This window comes from Leucoraja erinacea, chromosome 31 (genome assembly GCF_028641065.1).
Source record: "Leucoraja erinacea ecotype New England chromosome 31, Leri_hhj_1, whole genome shotgun sequence".
Lineage (NCBI taxonomy): Eukaryota > Metazoa > Chordata > Chondrichthyes > Rajiformes > Rajidae > Leucoraja > Leucoraja erinaceus.
This window is the reverse complement of record NC_073407.1, coordinates 13603865-13621066: the sequence shown is the minus strand read 5'-3', so window position 1 is coordinate 13621066 and position 17202 is coordinate 13603865. Positions and strand designations below refer to the sequence as shown.

Below are 17202 nucleotides of genomic sequence, written 5' to 3'. Positions count from 1 at the left end.
AACTTGACTTGACTTGAATCCTCACCTTTTTCTGAATTAAATTCCAAGTGCTAGTTCTCTGCCAACTCATCAATATTATTTTGTAGCCAAAGATCACCCTCCTCACCATCAAGCAAAGCACCAGTTTTTGCATCATCGGTAAACTTAGGAGACACTGTGTTTTCTGATCACTTTGGATTCAGGAATATTAAGTGACTTTTCTTTGCGTCATGATTCAGGGATCATCGTGTATTATAATCCCACACTGCTATTTGTGCTTACAAATTACCAGCTTCATTCATCACATTTTTTGTTTAAATACATGCCATTTTAAACCTGTTGTTGTATTCCTAGCAATCTGTCTTAATCTGCCCCAATTTAATATTATTCTACTTCCTTCTCCATAGCCGATAAATACTACTTAATGCACCAAATCCTCCTTTTTGAATTTGACCTTGTCCATTCCCTTGCTAAGTTAGTTTCAATCCTCCTTAACCACAGCAGTGAGTCTGGTACGTTAGCTCGTGTCTGAATAAAATACAACTTGTCCATCTTCAATCAACCATCCCTCACTCAGTTTTATTCTCGAGAGAAAGACACCTGACGGGGAGAAGTTGTTTGTTTCCTCTATTCTTGAAGAAGGTTGTTGACTAAATATATTCCCTCTGCTGCAGAATGTAGATCAGAAGGAAAGCATTGGGCAGAGCATTGGCAGATGGATTTTAGGAAGTCAAGTAGGAGCAGGACTTGGACAGTAGATGGAAGGATGCTACGGAACGTTGATGAAGTCAGGTCCTCAGTTGCCTGAAACTGGCAACACATGGAGATACAGGGTGAATGAGGTATATGGCATTCTTGCCTTCAACGGTTGGGGCATAGAGTATAAAGGGTGGAACGTTTACAAAACATTGGTTAGGCTGCACATGAAGTGTTGTGCACAGTTCACTTAGAATGCCCCATAGATTGACAGACAATGAGTATTACCGAAAATAGCATTCCCTGTACACAGTATGGAGACCTTTCTGTCTAACAGCAAATGGCAGACCCTCCATATATTATGGAGATTATTAAGTCCTGTGTATATTTGAAAGAAGAACCACCCCAGATTATAAAGGATAGCAGCCTAAATGTTGCACACCCATTATAACCCCAGCCCCTGTGAGTATCACAGGGAGTAACAGCCCTACGTATTTAATTAGCATCTACATATCTGGGGAGATTATAATTTAAATTGGGACTAATAAATTTACTTGAGACAATCATTCCCTCTGCATTATGTTATTAGCACTCTTTATATTTTAAAGAGAAATGTAGTTAATCAATGTAATCGAGTTTCGGACCCAGTACGTATATGGGTGGTGTTGATTTATTATTGTCATGTGTACTGAGATACAGTGAACAACTTTGTTTTGCGTGCTTTCTAGTCAAATCATGCCACACATGAGAACAATCAAGCCCAGCCCAAATAGAGCAGGTAGTGGTGCAAAGAGAGAAATACCAGAGAGCTGAATACAGTGTTAAAGCAATATCTCATCACAGCATTACAGTTAACGAGAAAGTGCGCATAAAAAAGTACAATGAGGTAAATTGGGCGTTTGGGACTACACCCTTATCTTATGATAAAGTAGTCAACTCAGTAGTCTGATAAAGTCGAGGAAGACACTGTTTCTGAATCTGGTGGTATGTGTTTTCAAGCATTTGTATCATTTGCCTGATGGAAGAGGGGTGAAGAGGAAATGACCAGGGTGAAAATGGTCCTTGATTATGTTGGCTGCTTACCTAAGGCAGTGTGAAATGTAGATGGAGTCTGATTTGTGTGATTGGACAATTTCTTGCAGTGTTGGCTGGAGCTGTTGCCAAACCAAGCTGTAGAAGATGGTAGGATTTGTTGAAAACCTGCCAAATTTCCATGGTCTTCTGAGGATAGAATACCAACCGCTGTGAACACAGCTAACATTAGCAGTTCAATGCAGAATTTAGAAAGCAGCAGCCCCTGTGTACTTTGACAGCAGTGTGTCCAGTGTATGCTATGAAGAAGTGCAGATCCTACATATTTGCCAGAGCATGTTACTTGGGATATTACTTTAAATATTACTGAGGATAGCAGGCCATACATGTTTTATGGAGTGTTGCAACCCTATCTTATACTAAAGAGAAGAACAGGTGCTGTGTTTATCCTGTACCTTTATAGAAAGTAGCAGCTCCTTTATTTTATAAAACCCAACAGCCCTGTACAATGTGAAGAATGGTGAAATAGGTAATCGCATCTGAGATTATGGCAATTGACTTGTTGTATATTGTTGAAGATATCTGTTTATGGATGATTATAGCAGCTTCCTTGTATATTTGTAAGGATAACAACTATTTTGCAAATTAGAATGCTTTATTATGCAGTTACCATCGAGATCTATCCCTGGACATATTATAGAGTGTAGTAATACTAGCAATTGATACAGAGAATAGCATAGCATGTGTGTATTATAATTAGTGTTCCATGAGAATTGATACGCCATGGGAAAAATAGCAATTTAAATTAGAGATTAGACCTTCTAAATATTATATTAACTACCAGACCCCGGGTATACTATAGAGAAAACAGAGTTTATATCTATTGCAATCAAAAGCAGTTTATATATGATACAGAGATTAGAGTCGCAGTGTGTAGAATTGAGCTAACCAGGCTATTTACATTGCAAAGATTAGCATCTATATCAAGAGAACAGCATTTCCTGTGCAGATTCAGATTATTGTCAGATACGCCGGAGTGAAATGAAATTCCTTATTTGCACGAAACACACAGAACAAACAATGTATATGGTAGTAATAAAACACAACAATAAATACAACAATATGTGCAAAATAGCAGTTTGATGCAATCTGAAACAGTGCAAAAATACTAAAGTATAATAATGGAGTAACTGGGTAGGGTTTCAAGGCAACATCTTTGGGAAAAGTGGGTGAAAGAAGTGATAGGTTCGGGAGTCAGATAGCAGTCGGGAAGAAACGTAATAAGTTTAGATGTCTGAGCTTTCAAGCTCCTGTATCTTTTTCTCAGAAGGTAGAAGAGAGAAAAGGGAATGGCCAGGGTGACAGGTGACTTGACTATACTCCAGCCTTCCTAATGCCAGACACCATGAAGATGGGCTGGATGGAAGGAAACGACAAACCTGTGATGGACCAGGCGTTGTTCACCATGCTCAGCAGGTACAGGCATCATGAGCAGAGCGGTTGCCATACCAGGCTGAGACAGAATACTTTCTATAGCGCATCTGTCGACTTTTGAGAGAATCCTCGTTGGCATGTGAGCCTTTTCAGTTGCTTAAAAAAAGTAAATATGCTGATACACTTTCTTGCTTATCTTAGAATAGCAACTATTTTTTGCATGGTGATGTTCACGAAAATCAGAACAAATACAAGCGAGCTAATCAGTCTACTCTAGATCTTTAGCACATCGATGGATGTTATTGTTGTTGGCAGTGCCATTAAATGGCATATTTTCACCATAGAGGGAGTACATGTGTAGGTATATTACAGGGTTGTAGAATGGTTTCACTGGGGGGTGTCCAATATTGATTGGGATAATGTTGGAATAAAAGGCAAAGGCAAGGGAGGAATTTCTGAACCACAATCACAAGAAGCATCAGTTACTACCGACTTTATACGGAAATGTGTGGAGGAGTGCGTTCCCATGAAAACCATTTGCGTGTTCCCCAACCAGAAGCCCCGGACGAACTGGAAGGTCTGCATTTTTCAGAGAACCAGATCTTGGGCAGTCAAGTCTGGTGATGCAGATTCGTACAAGAAATCCAGATACGACCTTGATAAGACCATCAAAAAGACTGAAAGAGAATGCTCAGCAGCTGTGGCAGGGCTTGGACACCACCAGTTCCTACAAGGTAAAATGTTTCAGATTGAGACCCTTCTTCAGCCAGAAGAAGGGTCTCGACCTGAAACGTCACCCTTTCCTTCTATCCAGTGATGCTGCCTGTCCCACTGAGTTTCTCCAGCATTTTATATCTATCTTCAATGTTTACACATCTGCTGTGCTGCAGTAGGTAAAAATGTCATTGTTCCGTTTTGGGACATATGACAATAAAAGGCTCTTGACTTTTGACTAGTATGCTTCCTGGCCAATGAGGAATTCATCTCACGTGGACCTGGTTGAAGGGAATGAGATGGCTCAGCAGGAGCACACCTGAAGAACAGTGAACACCTGGCCGTAAGGGAACAAAGAAGAGCAAGGTGCAATCTGAGAGCAATTTAATTGAAGATAGCCTAACTTCAATGCAGTGCGAGGGGATCTGGCCAAGTAAAGTGAAACCAAACGTTGGCACAAGATTGTGACAGAACAATGGGTGACCTTTACAGAGATGTAGGTTACACTCCCACGAATGATTACTTTGAATTGGTCTTTACCACGGGAGAGCCAAAATGTAAGCAGAAGTAGGGATAATAGATGGGGTGGAAATTAATAGGGCATAATTCTTAAATTAAGCCAGTTCCCAGGACTGTATGAAATGTATTCTTGGTTGCCTGGGAAGCAGGGGTTTGCCACAATCTTCCTCACCACCACCCTAGGTGGGGAGGTACTAAAGGCTTGGAATGTGGCAAATGTAGCATTTTTGGTTTAAAACGGGTACAAGGAAGTGCCATGCAGCAACCATTTAACTTTTCAGGTGAAGAGGTCTTCAGAAACCTGTGTTTGGAAGAATGAGAAGGGATCTCATCAAAAAATCCAAAATTCTTACTGGGTTCACAGGCTGATGATGGAAGGACGTTTACCCTGAGTGAGGAGTTTCATAATCATAATCATAATCACAGGGTGGAAGATTCCAACCTTCACGTGGTCCGCCCTGTTTCGACGAATGCGGCACAATCAAATAAGATCAAATAAAACATGTTGTCCTACAACTTTAGGCTGTGCATGCCATACGCAAGAAGAAGCAGATCATAATCATAATAATCAGAATCAGAATAATACTTTATTAGCCAAGTATGTTTTGCAAAAATGAGGAATTTAATTTGCCATACAGTCATATCAATAAAAAGCAACATAACTAGGGCCACAGTTTCAGGCCACTTAAGACTGATACAGTGTTCCCCCATAATGTTTGGGACAAAGACCCATCATTTATTTATTTGCCTCTGTATGCCACAATTTGAGATTTCTAATAGAAAAAATCACATGTGGTTAAAGTGCACATTGTCAGATTTTAATTAAGGCCATTTTTATACATTTTGGTTTCACCATATAGAAATGACAGCAGTGTTTATACATAGTCCCCCCATTTCAGGCACCACAATGTTTGGAACACAGCAATGTCATGTAAATAAAAGTCATGTTTAATATTCTGTTGCATATCCTTTGCATGCAAATGACTGCTTGAAGTCTGCGGTTCATGGACACCACCAGTTGCTGGGTGTCTATACACTTCAGAATTCATTATGCTACTACCATCAGCAGTTGTATCATCAATAAAGATAAGTGAGCCAGTACCTTCAGCAGCCATACATGCCCAGGCCAAACATCCCCACCACCGTGTTTCACAGATGAGGTGACATGCTTTGGATCTTGGGCAGTTCCTTCTCTATTCCATACTTTGCTCTTTCCAATCACTCTGATATAAGTTAATTTTCATCTCATCTGTCCACAAGACTTTTTTCCAGAACTGTGATTGCTCTTTTAAGTACTTCTTGGCAAACTGTAACCCGGCCATGCTATTTTTGCGGCTAAACAGTGGTTTACATCTTGCAGTGTAGCCTCTGTATTTCTGTTCATGAAGTCTTCTGCGGACAGTGGTCATTGACAAATCCACTCCTGACTCCTGAAGAGTGTTTCTGATCTGTTGGACAGGTGTTTGGGGGTTATTCTTTATTATAGAGAGAATTCTTCTGTCATCAGCTGTGGAGGTCTTCCTTGGCCTGCCAGTCCCTTTGCGATTAGTAAGCTCACCAGTGCTCTCTTTCTTCTTAATGGTGTTCCAAACAGTTGATTTTGATAAGCCTAAGATTTGGCTGATGTCTCTCGCAACAGTTTTATTCTTGTTTCTCAGTCTCATAATGGCTTCTTTGACTTTCATTGACACAACTTTGGTCCTCATGTTGATAAACAGCAATAAAAGTTTACAAAGGTGATGGAAAGACTGGAGGAAAGACTAGGCGCTGAGAGCTCTCTTCTACCTGCATTAGGAGGCAATTAAACACACCTCAGCAATTACAAATGCCTGTGCAGCCACGTGTATACAATGTTAATAAAACCAAAATGTATACCCTTTAATAAAATCTGACAATGTGCACTTTAACCACATGTGATTTTTTTTTTTTAATTACAAATCTCAAATTGTGGAGTACAGAGGTAAATAAATAAATGATGGGTCTTTGTCCCAAACATTACAGAGGGATGTAGAGTTATTTCTTCATCCAGATTGATGCATCCTTGGAATTTCTGCCTCACAGGGTCTGTGAAGGCTCAGTCATTGAGTTCATTCAAAACAGGAATCAAGGGATTTCTGGACATTAAGGCATTTAAGGGACGTGGGGATGTGGCCGGAAAATTGCACTGTGGTAGGTCAGTCGTGATTTTGATCAATAGTGGAGCAAGCTCAAAGGGCCAAATGGTTCACTCCTGCTGCTAGTGTCTTTGTTCTTATGAGTGCAGCAACAACAGCATTCAAGAAGTTTGACACCGTCCAAGACAAAGCATCCCACTTGATTGTACTCCATCCATCACCGTAAACATCCATTTGCTCCACACCAACACACAATGGCTGCAGTATACGATCTACAAAACGCACTGCAGTTACTTGCCAAGGCTACGCTAACAGCACCCAAACCCGCAGTCCTGCAACACCAAAGTCATCAGGGGCATGGGAGAATCACCGTGGTGCAGCTTGCACTTCACCTTGACTGAGAAACATAACACTGGTTCTTCATTGTTGCTCCATCTTAATCCTTGAACTCCCTCACCGACAGGACTGTGGGAATATCTTCAGCAGAAGCAATTCAATGGTTGAAAAACACAGCTCTCAATCATCTGCTGTGAGACAGCTAGCTATAAATGCAAGCCTTATCAATAAGACGCAGATCCTGCAAAAATGATTGAAAACTAACCTAGGCATACAAATGCATGAATTGTAAATGATCCGACCTACTGAGAGAGCAGTTAGTAAAGTGAGTGGAATCGTGAGACATATTTTACCGAAGCTGGAAAGTCATGTTATACCCTTGCAGAACACTGGTTATTCACAACTAGAGTATTGCATCCAATGCCTTTAGGAAGCACATGGATCCCCATAAGCCCTTTAGAAGTGTGGAAAGTGTAGAAGAGTACTTGGAAAAGTAATTAGGAGGACAAATAAAGAACAAAAAATATTGTTGGCAGGAAAAACTAAGGAAAACTCCAAAACATTTCAAAAGAGGAAAAAGATCGAAAAAATGAGGCCCCTTAGGGACCAAAGTATGACTCTATGTTTGGAGCCAGAGGATGTGGGTGAGGTCACACACATAGTTCATAGATACTATAGTTCATTAGGGCACAGGATATTGGAGTTGGAGAATTCAGGAAGCGAGATGGTCACATTTTAAAACATACTATTATTAAAAAGGGGGTATTGGATAACATAGTGGTCAAAAAGGTAGATACTTAAGGGTAAATGCACAGAGTGTTTTACTCAGAGTAGGAGGTTTCAAGGTGACATAGGTTCAAGGTGAGAGCCGAAAGCCTTAATAGGAACCTCAGGGGCAACTTTTCGCACAGATGGTAGTGGGTATAAGGAATTAACTGCCAAAGAAGGCACTATAACAACATTTAAAAGCCATGTGGACAGGTACATGAATAGGATTTGGATGGATATGGGCCAAATGCGGGCAAATGGGACCAGAGTAAATTTACACTAGTCCCAACTTGTTGGTATGTGCAAGCTAGGCTGAAGGGCCTGTATACGTGCTGTATGATTTCCCCAGGCCCTGATGCCACGCATCACAGGCAAGGGAGGAGATTGCTGGGGTCCTGACAGATTTTTAAAACTCTATACATCGGTGATGTGCCTGAAGTCTGGAGGAAAACAAATACTATATCATTATTCAAGAAGGGCAGCAGGGATAAGCCAGTTATTCATCAATGACCCACACCATGCTGGCAACATTCTGAGAGAATGATTTAATCTAAACTTTGAAAGGCAGGCATAATCAAAGATAGTCAGCAAGCAAGGCTTGCAAGGGGGCAGATCCTGGCTGACCAATTTGATTGAGTTTATTAAAGAGACAACATCTTGTTGAGGGCAGTGTTATTAATCTAGTCTACTTGGCATTCTGAAAGGCATTTGACGACAGCCCAAATGGGAGACTGTTTTAAGAGGTTGAAGCACATTGATCCTGGTCAATTAAAAAAATTAGATGGGAAATTTTCTTGGTGACAGGAAACAGCTGGGTGAAAAGTTGTTGTTTTTAGTGATTGGAAGCCTGTGACATTTGTCGATGGCATGAAAATTGGTGGTGTTGATAATGAGTAGGAAGCTGGTCGCCTATATAATGATGTAAGTGGCACCGTGACACAGCGGTAGAGTTACTGCCTTTCTGCACAAAGAGACCCGGGTTCGATCCTGACTACGGGCCTGTTTGTACGGGGTTTGTACATTCTCTCTCTGACCGTATGGGGGCTCCGTCTTCCATCCACATTCCAAAAACGTGCAGGTTTGTAGGTTAATTGGCTTCCGTAACTTGTCCCCAGTCTGTAGGATAGAACGAGTATACGGGAGATTGCTAGTCGGTGTGGGCTCGGTGGGCCGAAGGGCCTGTTTCCATGCTGTATCTATAAAACTAAAACATTAAAGTAGGTTGGGCAGAGCAATGGCAGATGGAGTTTTTTCTATCAAGCACACAGAATACTGGCCTTCATTATGTGGGGCATGGAATATAAAATCATGGAGATTATGATGCAATGGTTTGCAACTTTGATTGTGTCACTGCTGTGTGGTCACCACATGGCAGGGAGCTGGAGAGGTGCAGAAGTGTTTTACTGGGATGTTACCTGAGATGGAACCTTTCATTTATTCAGAGATACTTGATAGGCTGGTTTTGTTTTGCTTGGAGCGGAGGAAGCCGAGGGGACCTGACAGTGTTGTGCAAAGTCATGAGTGGTATAGGTAATTGAAAGGATCCCAACCATCTGGGCCATGCCCTCTTGTCACTGCTACCCCCGGGCAGGACGTACAGAAGCCTGAAGTTCCACACCATCTGGTTCAGGAACAGACACTAACAATCCTACAACAATCATGTTCTTGAACCCCAATCTGCGTGTCCCTAATCCTGCCACGATAATGAAACACGACAGCCATCTCTTGCATTGCTATGGACTTGTTTTTTTTTTTAATTATGTTTTTGTGTTAATGTCTTGTTTTTGCAGTCTTTCTTTTAGAATTGTATTTAGTGTCGGAATAGTGTTGTAGTATAGTGTTGAGTCTGAGGAAGGGTCTCGACCCGAAACGTCACCCATTCCTTCTCTCCAGAGATGCTGCCTGTCCCGCTGAGTTAATCCAGCATTTTGTGTCTACCTTCGATTTAAACCAGCATCTGCAGTTCTTTCCTACACCCTTCAATCCATGTGCTGTTTTCCCTGCCTCACCTCAGCAGCCATCCTGTGATCGTCTTCCTTGCTAGAATCTTCAGCACTTTGAGTCTATCTTCTGTAATTTATGTATCATTTGCTTTTGTGTTTGAGTCTATGGGCCTGTGATGCTGCTACAAGAGTTTCCATTGTACCTGTATCTCGCCGTACCTGTGCATGTGACAATAAACTTGATTTCAACTTGATCTTTCTCATTCTAGGGGTGATTGGAATGTAGAACACATTACCTCCATGGATGGTAGAGAATGTTTAAAAATGTTAAGAATGTTAAAAAAAAATACGTGGACAATAATTCCCCATCCAGTTGTTTGGAAATTATGATGGTTCAGTATCTGGTTCACAGAGTACTGCTGTTTCCCACATCCTCTTTAAACTTTAACACCAGGATCCTGTGAATTAATAGTGTGTTGGGATATTTAAAGGAACAAAATCTGTCAGTCTGGCATTATAAAAGTCCCACGGTTGTCAGATTATCAGCGCTGTATTGAATCCCAGGTGTGCACTTGAATCACAGAGGCATAGAAAACTACGGATGAAGCTCTGTTAAATGGGAATGATATCGTTGGGTATTTGATGGTTGGTGTGGACATGATGCGCCAAGGGCTTCTTTCTATGCAAGATGATTGAAGATTCAGGGGGGATCTTATAGAATCGTACAAAATTCTTAAGGGGTTGGACAGGCTAGGTGCAGGAAGATTGTTCCCGATGTTGGGGAAGTCCAGGACAAGGGGTCACAGTTTAAGGATAAAGGGGAAATCCTTTAGGACCGAGATGAGAAAAACATTTTTCACACAGAGAGTGGTAAATCTCTGGAACTCTCTGCCACAGAAGGTAATTGAGGCCAGTTCATTGGCTATATTTAAGAGGGAGTTAGATGTGGCCCTTGTGGCTAAAGGGATCAGGGGGTATGGAGAGAAGGCAGGTACAGGATACTGAGTTGGATGATCAGCCATGATCATATTAAATGGCGGTGCAGGCTCGAAGGGCCGAATGGCCTACTCCTGCACCTAATTTCTATGTCTATGCAGTAAAGAAAAATCAGTCAGGTTCCCATGTCTGATCCATGATTTATTATCTGCGTAGCAATTATGTTGTTGAAGACTTAGTGGTGAATGTTCCTCATTCGTTTCAACATTTCAACGTGTTTAGACTCAGCACAAGCAATCATTCCATTATATACTCTTAATCCTTTGTACCATTGTCAAGGTGGCTGACAGAAAGCTCTTCATACAACATGTCCCGGAGAGAAATAATGCACAGGCGTGACAAAAGTTGGGCACCATTAACTAATAATTCATCTTTTAAAATGAATTTGTCGCTAGGTCTGTATAATGTATGTCACAGACTCTTAAGAAATCCTTGGGAGGAAATGTGTGAGGATGGGGTCAGTGGGTGGAAGGGAGCTGATTCCCTATCTCTAAATTTGTAACTATGAAATAACACAAGCCATGTGTATCTTTGCCCAATCTTCTGTAATTGTAGGGACTATATCTGACACCTAATAGTGTACCAGGATTTACAGAGGATTAAGCATTAAACCATCTAACTACCAGCAATTGGTGGTGGCCAGATTATTGGAAAAAAACGTTGGAATATACCATAAATCCACGTGCAAGGAGGCATTGGTTAATAAAGGACATCGTGGACCTGTGGAGAGATATTGCTTGCTGCTATCTCCTGTCACACACCCATCAACCCTGATTCTCCTGCTGACAACCTACACCAGGAGTAATTTACAGTCACTGATTAATCCATCAACTAACTTGTCTGTGGTATGGAGCATGGGCAATTCTGGAGGAAACCCACATATTCACAGGAAGAACATGCAAGCACCTCACAAACAGCAGCTGAAGTCAGGAATGAACCCAGACAACAGGAAATGTGTGGCAAATGCACTAACTAGTGGTTCACTGTTAACTAATAATCCAGTTAAAGGACATTAGGACTAAAATTGAAAGTGATATAGGTCATCCAAAAATCAGATTGTGAAATCTAAACAAGCAGACAACAAAAGTATAGGCATGAGTTGACGGGGAAAGTACATTGAAAAGATACGCTAGAAAGGAAGCCCGGCTGATATTGAAGGAATTAATGCATGGATTATAATAAATATCCAATTAAGGAACAAAAACCTAATAGGAAAAATGTGGCCAAGAGATATAGACAGCACTAGATCAGAGGAAAAAAAACAATAATGTTGCCAGAAAGAAGCAGTAAGCTTAACAATTGGGGTCATTCCAGAAATCAACAAATGAGAACCAGAAAATTGACAACTCACCTGACTTGTGCCAGAAATCCTCCTCTTTCACTATCATCTCTTTTCCCTTTGTCATTCAGGCTTTGTCTCCCTTACCTTTTCCCTCGTGAGAATGTAAACATTCTCGACCTGACAACGTCTCATTCTGATTATCCTTAGTTTCTCTCTGATTTTACACATTTGTTTTCACTTTTCTGGATAAGTCTTTCTCATCCCATTGAATGTTGCTCAACTCCAAAATAAATTTCTCCTTGAGCTTTTCATTTATTAACCTAAGCATTAATGTCTACTAATCCCCGTCCCACTTGTACTTTGTCCATGTTCCCAGAACCAGAGCCAACAATGCTTCCCTTTTACCTGGGCTGGAAAATGCTTATCAAGGGGGTTCTGCTGAACACCTTCACAAGGTCATCCCTTCTTTGTCCTTCACTCTAATATTGGGGGTTAATTGAAATCCCCTGATAGTTCTTGCACATTTCTGACGTTTTCCCACAACTTTGCTCCTCCATCTCCTTCTCACTACTTGGAGGCCTGTAGCAGATCCGCAGTTATATAGGCCTCCCTTCTTCTCAATCCTAAACAAGCAGTCTGCTGTTGATCATCTCTCACCAGCTCTATAAAATGTCCCGAATCAGCATTTCTGCTCTTCCCTTCCCCAATCTTTTTTGGAATGCTTGAATATTAATCAGTCCTGAGCTTTCTTTAAGCCATTTTTCATTTTCCTTTCCACCATCATACTTCCACATGACTGTCGGTGACTACAGATCACCTGTCTTATTCACCGTCCCTGGCTCTATGCCTCCTGCACCATTGGTGAGTTTTACCCTGCCACTGATTCTGGCCAGACTAAAACTTAATCAGTCCCACCAGCCTACATTTCCTGCGCTTTGTTAATCTTATTGCTGCTTCTCTGGTTTTATTGGCAGGAGCTGCAGATAGTTGTAATGAAATGTCGTTCCTGGTGTCGTAGTTAATTTTAGTGACTGGTTACATAGAACAGTACAATAAGGAAACAGGCACTTCAGCCCACCATGACAATGCCAACCACAATGCCAACTTAAACTAATCCCACCTGCCTGCAAATGGTGTGCATCCCTCCGTTCATGTTCATGCACCCATCTGAATCATTGCTGTCCTCGTTCCTGAATGTATCTCTCATAGTTGTCTATGAATTATGCACTCAGGATCACCAGCAACCATCTTGTGGATCCTCACAGAATGATGGACCTAATAACCCTTTCTCTTTCTGCAGCTCTGCAATGGGTCTGAGTACTTGAAGCTGTCGGTTGAGGAAATGGCACAAGCTGTACAGCTAAACGCTGCCGCAGGAAAGACGGAGACTTCAGGTATCCTGAGAGGATGGAATCAGTTTGATGTGGACCTGTGGTGGGAGCAGGGGGGGGGGGCCTTGGATGTCCTTGGATATTTTGAAGATTTTTTGGGGGGAGAGATGGTGTCCAAATCATTGGGTTCCAAACAGTGAGGGAGTATGTGAAATTTCAGGAAGGGTAGATCAGAAAGGGAATCCCAAGAGGAGAGGAAGCCTTGAAGAATGGTGCTATGATTACATTTCTGTGAAGATGGGGGAAATGTGCGGTGGAGGGGAAAGGGACCAGTGAAGGCCTCACCATTGTCAGTACAGTAGCATGGAATTTCTTGGAGGAAGGGGGCAGTTGTTTGGGGCCATCCCCTGGGTAATGTTGCTTTTCACGGGAAGCCACAGTGAGAAGGGCCAAAGCAAGGTATTTTGCATGGAGACGGGGAGAATGTTCGCAGGGAGGCCAGTTCTACCAGATACCCTGAAGTATGGTTTGGCACACAGGATATCTTGGGGAAAGGAAGGGAAGAGAGGAAATATGGAATTTACTACTGAGGTAAGGCTACATGATGCATGCGGTCCTTCCTGCGAGGAGATACTCAGGCTTCCTAGGAAGGATGGGGAGGCACCTTCGAGGAGAGAGGGATGACCCCGCACAGAGATGTGCAGGGCTTCCCGGGACAGGATGGGAAGGGGTGGCTTTGTGCTGTATCTGGGTTGTCCTAGGGAGGGAGGAAGGTGTAATGCATGGGGTGTCTGGGAAGGAGGAGGTAAGTTGCCATCAGAATGTCCCAAAAAGGGTTGACTTGTGCACAGAGCAGTTCAGAGGGGAGAGGAGTGGAAGCATTGCAGGTATGGTGGAGCGGAAGAGGAAGGAAGAACATGCAAATGTTCCAGCGGAGCCGTTAGAGAATTGCATTCTGTGTGTGCTAGAGAAGAGGATATGAAGACACTGGACATAAGTTGTCCTGGGAGAAAGAGAAGGGAGATGTTAGGTGTACCATGCCCTACAGAGGTCAAAGGCATTGAGGATTGGGTATCCCAGAGGGAAACTGGTTTCCAATAAAGGAGATAAGATGTGCAGATGTCCCTGAAGGGCGAGGAAGCATTACGCACTGGAGGGTTTCCAAGAATGGACAGCAGGCAATGTGTGCACTCGATTTGAATGGTCGTTCTTTTGTTCAATAGCACAGAGCCTGACACTCTTTGGCAAATGGTATCAGCTCCCAAATACTTCTTGTTTCTTTTTTTGCATTTTCTAGATACTCCATCCACAGAGAGTGTTAAGTTCCCCAGTCAAGGCAAACACAAGGCCCTTCCGCAGATTGATCCTGGCTGGCCTGGCATCTGCTCGTACTCTCCCAATTGCCACTGGGCAGAGAGATCAGGGTTGAACATGAAGACCCTGAAGTTTACCAGTGGTGCAACTTTGCAGGTGAGCACCATCCCGCCTGGTATTTTGGACAAGGTGACCAGGTTCTACTGCTGCACCACCTGTGGCAAAGTATTCTGGGAAGGTTCCCATTTTCGGCGTGTGCTATCACAGTTCCAGGAAGTGCTACGCATTACCAATGATTCATCATATCTCCAAATGTAATCCTCCTTCATATTGTGCCAGATGTTTATTTGTAACCCGAGTACCAGCCTTCATCTTCCATAGAGAAAATGCACCTTGCCAAAGCTCATTTTTGGGCTTGCCTGATCATCAGTCATCCTCAAGAATTTCATCAAGTTGGTCAGACCACAGCACCAAAAATCTTCCATATTCTCCCCCATCCTTTGGTGCATTCAATCCGAGCTCCAGGCCTTCCCATCGCAGGTACCCACATCATCCTGTTTTCTGCCCTGTCCAATTGATCTACTCTCCCCTGAGCCACTGGTACACAACTTCCTATCTGACTAATCCCAACCCACCAAGTCCATCCAAACCACTCATCATTATCTAAACCAAACCGTCCACCCAGTTCCATCAACCCAACTAAACAGCTGAGTCACTCAATCACGCGCTGACACAACCTGCTCTGTCCCACTGACCTATACTTCACTTTCCAAATGACCCAACTTGCCATGTCCCATTGTCAACAGCTCCCCCTGCCCCAAACCCCAGACCCAACTTATTTTGTCCTGCTGTTCACCCCTCCTCTACTTCCTGCTAACTTGCCCCACCCAGCCCAACAAACCCACTCAGCATTGTATTGTTGACCCAATCCACCATTGAACAGATACATTTTATCCTTATTCCACTCCCCATCCCATTCTCCCCTCTCCTGCTCCACCTCACTGTTCTCCCTGTCACATTCTCCCTATGCCTTACTCCCCTGTCCATCCCACTCTCTCCATCCTGCTGTCACTCCCCCACTCTCCCCACCCGGCCTCTGTTAAATTATCTGTTATTTAATAATCTCACATTGAACTTTAAATCACACATTTTAAATCCAGCTGCTCTGCTGCCAGCTCCTGTTGGAGGTGTTGCAAGTTTTAAATAGATTTTCCTTTTTACTGAAGTTATTGTACTGCATTTTTACCAATAAAGGAATTACCAAAAAAATTTCTGTACCACTTGTTAATTGTGAATAAAGAGACTGTTCCAGTCATTAAAGAGAAACACGAGAAGTGTTTCTGAAGATTTCTCTTCAGAGATTTTTAAATCAAATCTGAAGGGCAAGGCAACTGTTGGGGTTGTACAAAGTGATTGAAAGGTCATGTTTCATGACCAAGGCTCCCAAGCCTTCAATGCACTCCAATCATGCTACATAGGATAAACTCAGAAGAAAACTGGGCATCCATTGGGTGTTATGCATTATTACAGTTTCTAGCCTCATGGTGTGGTACAACTCTCCCTCTAACACTACCTTCGTCCTGGGTCAACAAACAATTACTAATTACCAGGTATAGCGATGATGAGGTGCCAGATTTGGCAACTCCAGCGCAGGATTACATGTGTGCAAAAACAGCACAAACAGCTTGCAGTGGACAAAACTAAGTGACATCACAAGCAATGCGTCAGCCGCAGGCTCGGCAGTGCCACTACCTGGTTGTGAATGGGTGGCGATGAACCATTTCAAGGCCCCAGGAGGATCCCCATCCTCATTGATGGCGGGACCCACTATGTGAGTGTTAAAGGAAAGGCTGAAGCATTTGCGACCACACTCAGCCAGATTTGCCGAGTGGAGGAGTCCATCCCAAACTTCCTCCTGAGCTCCCCAACATCACTGAAGCCAGATCCCAGATAAATGGATTCACGCCACATGATGTCAAGATATGGCTGAGGACACTGGGTACAGTAAAGTCTATGCGACCATCTCAGCTGTGGTGCTGAAGAGCTGCACTTCAGAACGAACCATGTGTTCTAATACGGTGACAACACAGGTCTCTTGCGACAAAGTGGTAATCTGCACAGTCTGAAGAAGGTCTCGACACAAAACGTCACCCATTCCTTCTCTCCAGAGATGCTGCCTGTCCCGCTGAGTTACTCTGTATTTTGTGTCTATCTTCGGTTTAAACCAGCATCTGCAGTTCCTTCCTACACAACTGCACAGGTATGTTTTGTTCATTACAGTCATAGACTCGTAGACCATCCATGCTGATTGATGCTCAAGGCGACTGTCCTCGCTTAGTCCCATTTTAGTCCCAGGCTACGAGCATCTCCAACAAAAGAGAGTCTAGCCACCGCCTCTAAACATGCAATGATATTACCAGGTTCTGCATCTATCTGTACCCTATGATCACCATTGACCAGAAACGCAACTGAATCAGCCACCTATAAGCTATAGTTATAACAACAGGTCAGTGGCTTGGTATCATCCAGTGGTTTACCCACCCCTCACATCTGAAAGTCTTTCCACCTCAAGAGGTACGCATCAAGAGTTTGACTTTCCACATGCCTGGTTCTCAAAGTCTGATATTTTCTTCTTCTTCCATGGCGTGCAAATAAAGTTGTATTTGATCTTATTAGATTGTGCACGCCAGGTTGATTGCATTCGTTGATGCAGGGCGGACCACGTGAAGGTTGCAATTTCCTAC

At 42.8% G+C, this 17202-nt stretch overlaps 1 protein-coding gene across 6 annotated transcripts in view; it reads left to right on the top strand.

Moving 5' to 3' along the window:
* exd3 (exonuclease 3'-5' domain containing 3) overlaps positions 1-16162 on the top strand; it is a 102041-nt gene extending 85879 nt beyond the window's left edge. For all 6 annotated transcript variants that reach the window (XM_055659986.1, XM_055659982.1, XM_055659987.1 and 3 more), the window contains 2 exons: positions 13114-13207; positions 14442-16162. In XM_055659986.1, coding sequence (XP_055515961.1) covers positions 13114-13207; positions 14442-14776 — 429 coding nt within the window. In that variant the 3' untranslated portion in view covers positions 14777-16162. The remainder of the gene's footprint in view (positions 1-13113; positions 13208-14441) is intronic.
* Positions 16163-17202: the final 1040 nt, after the last annotated feature.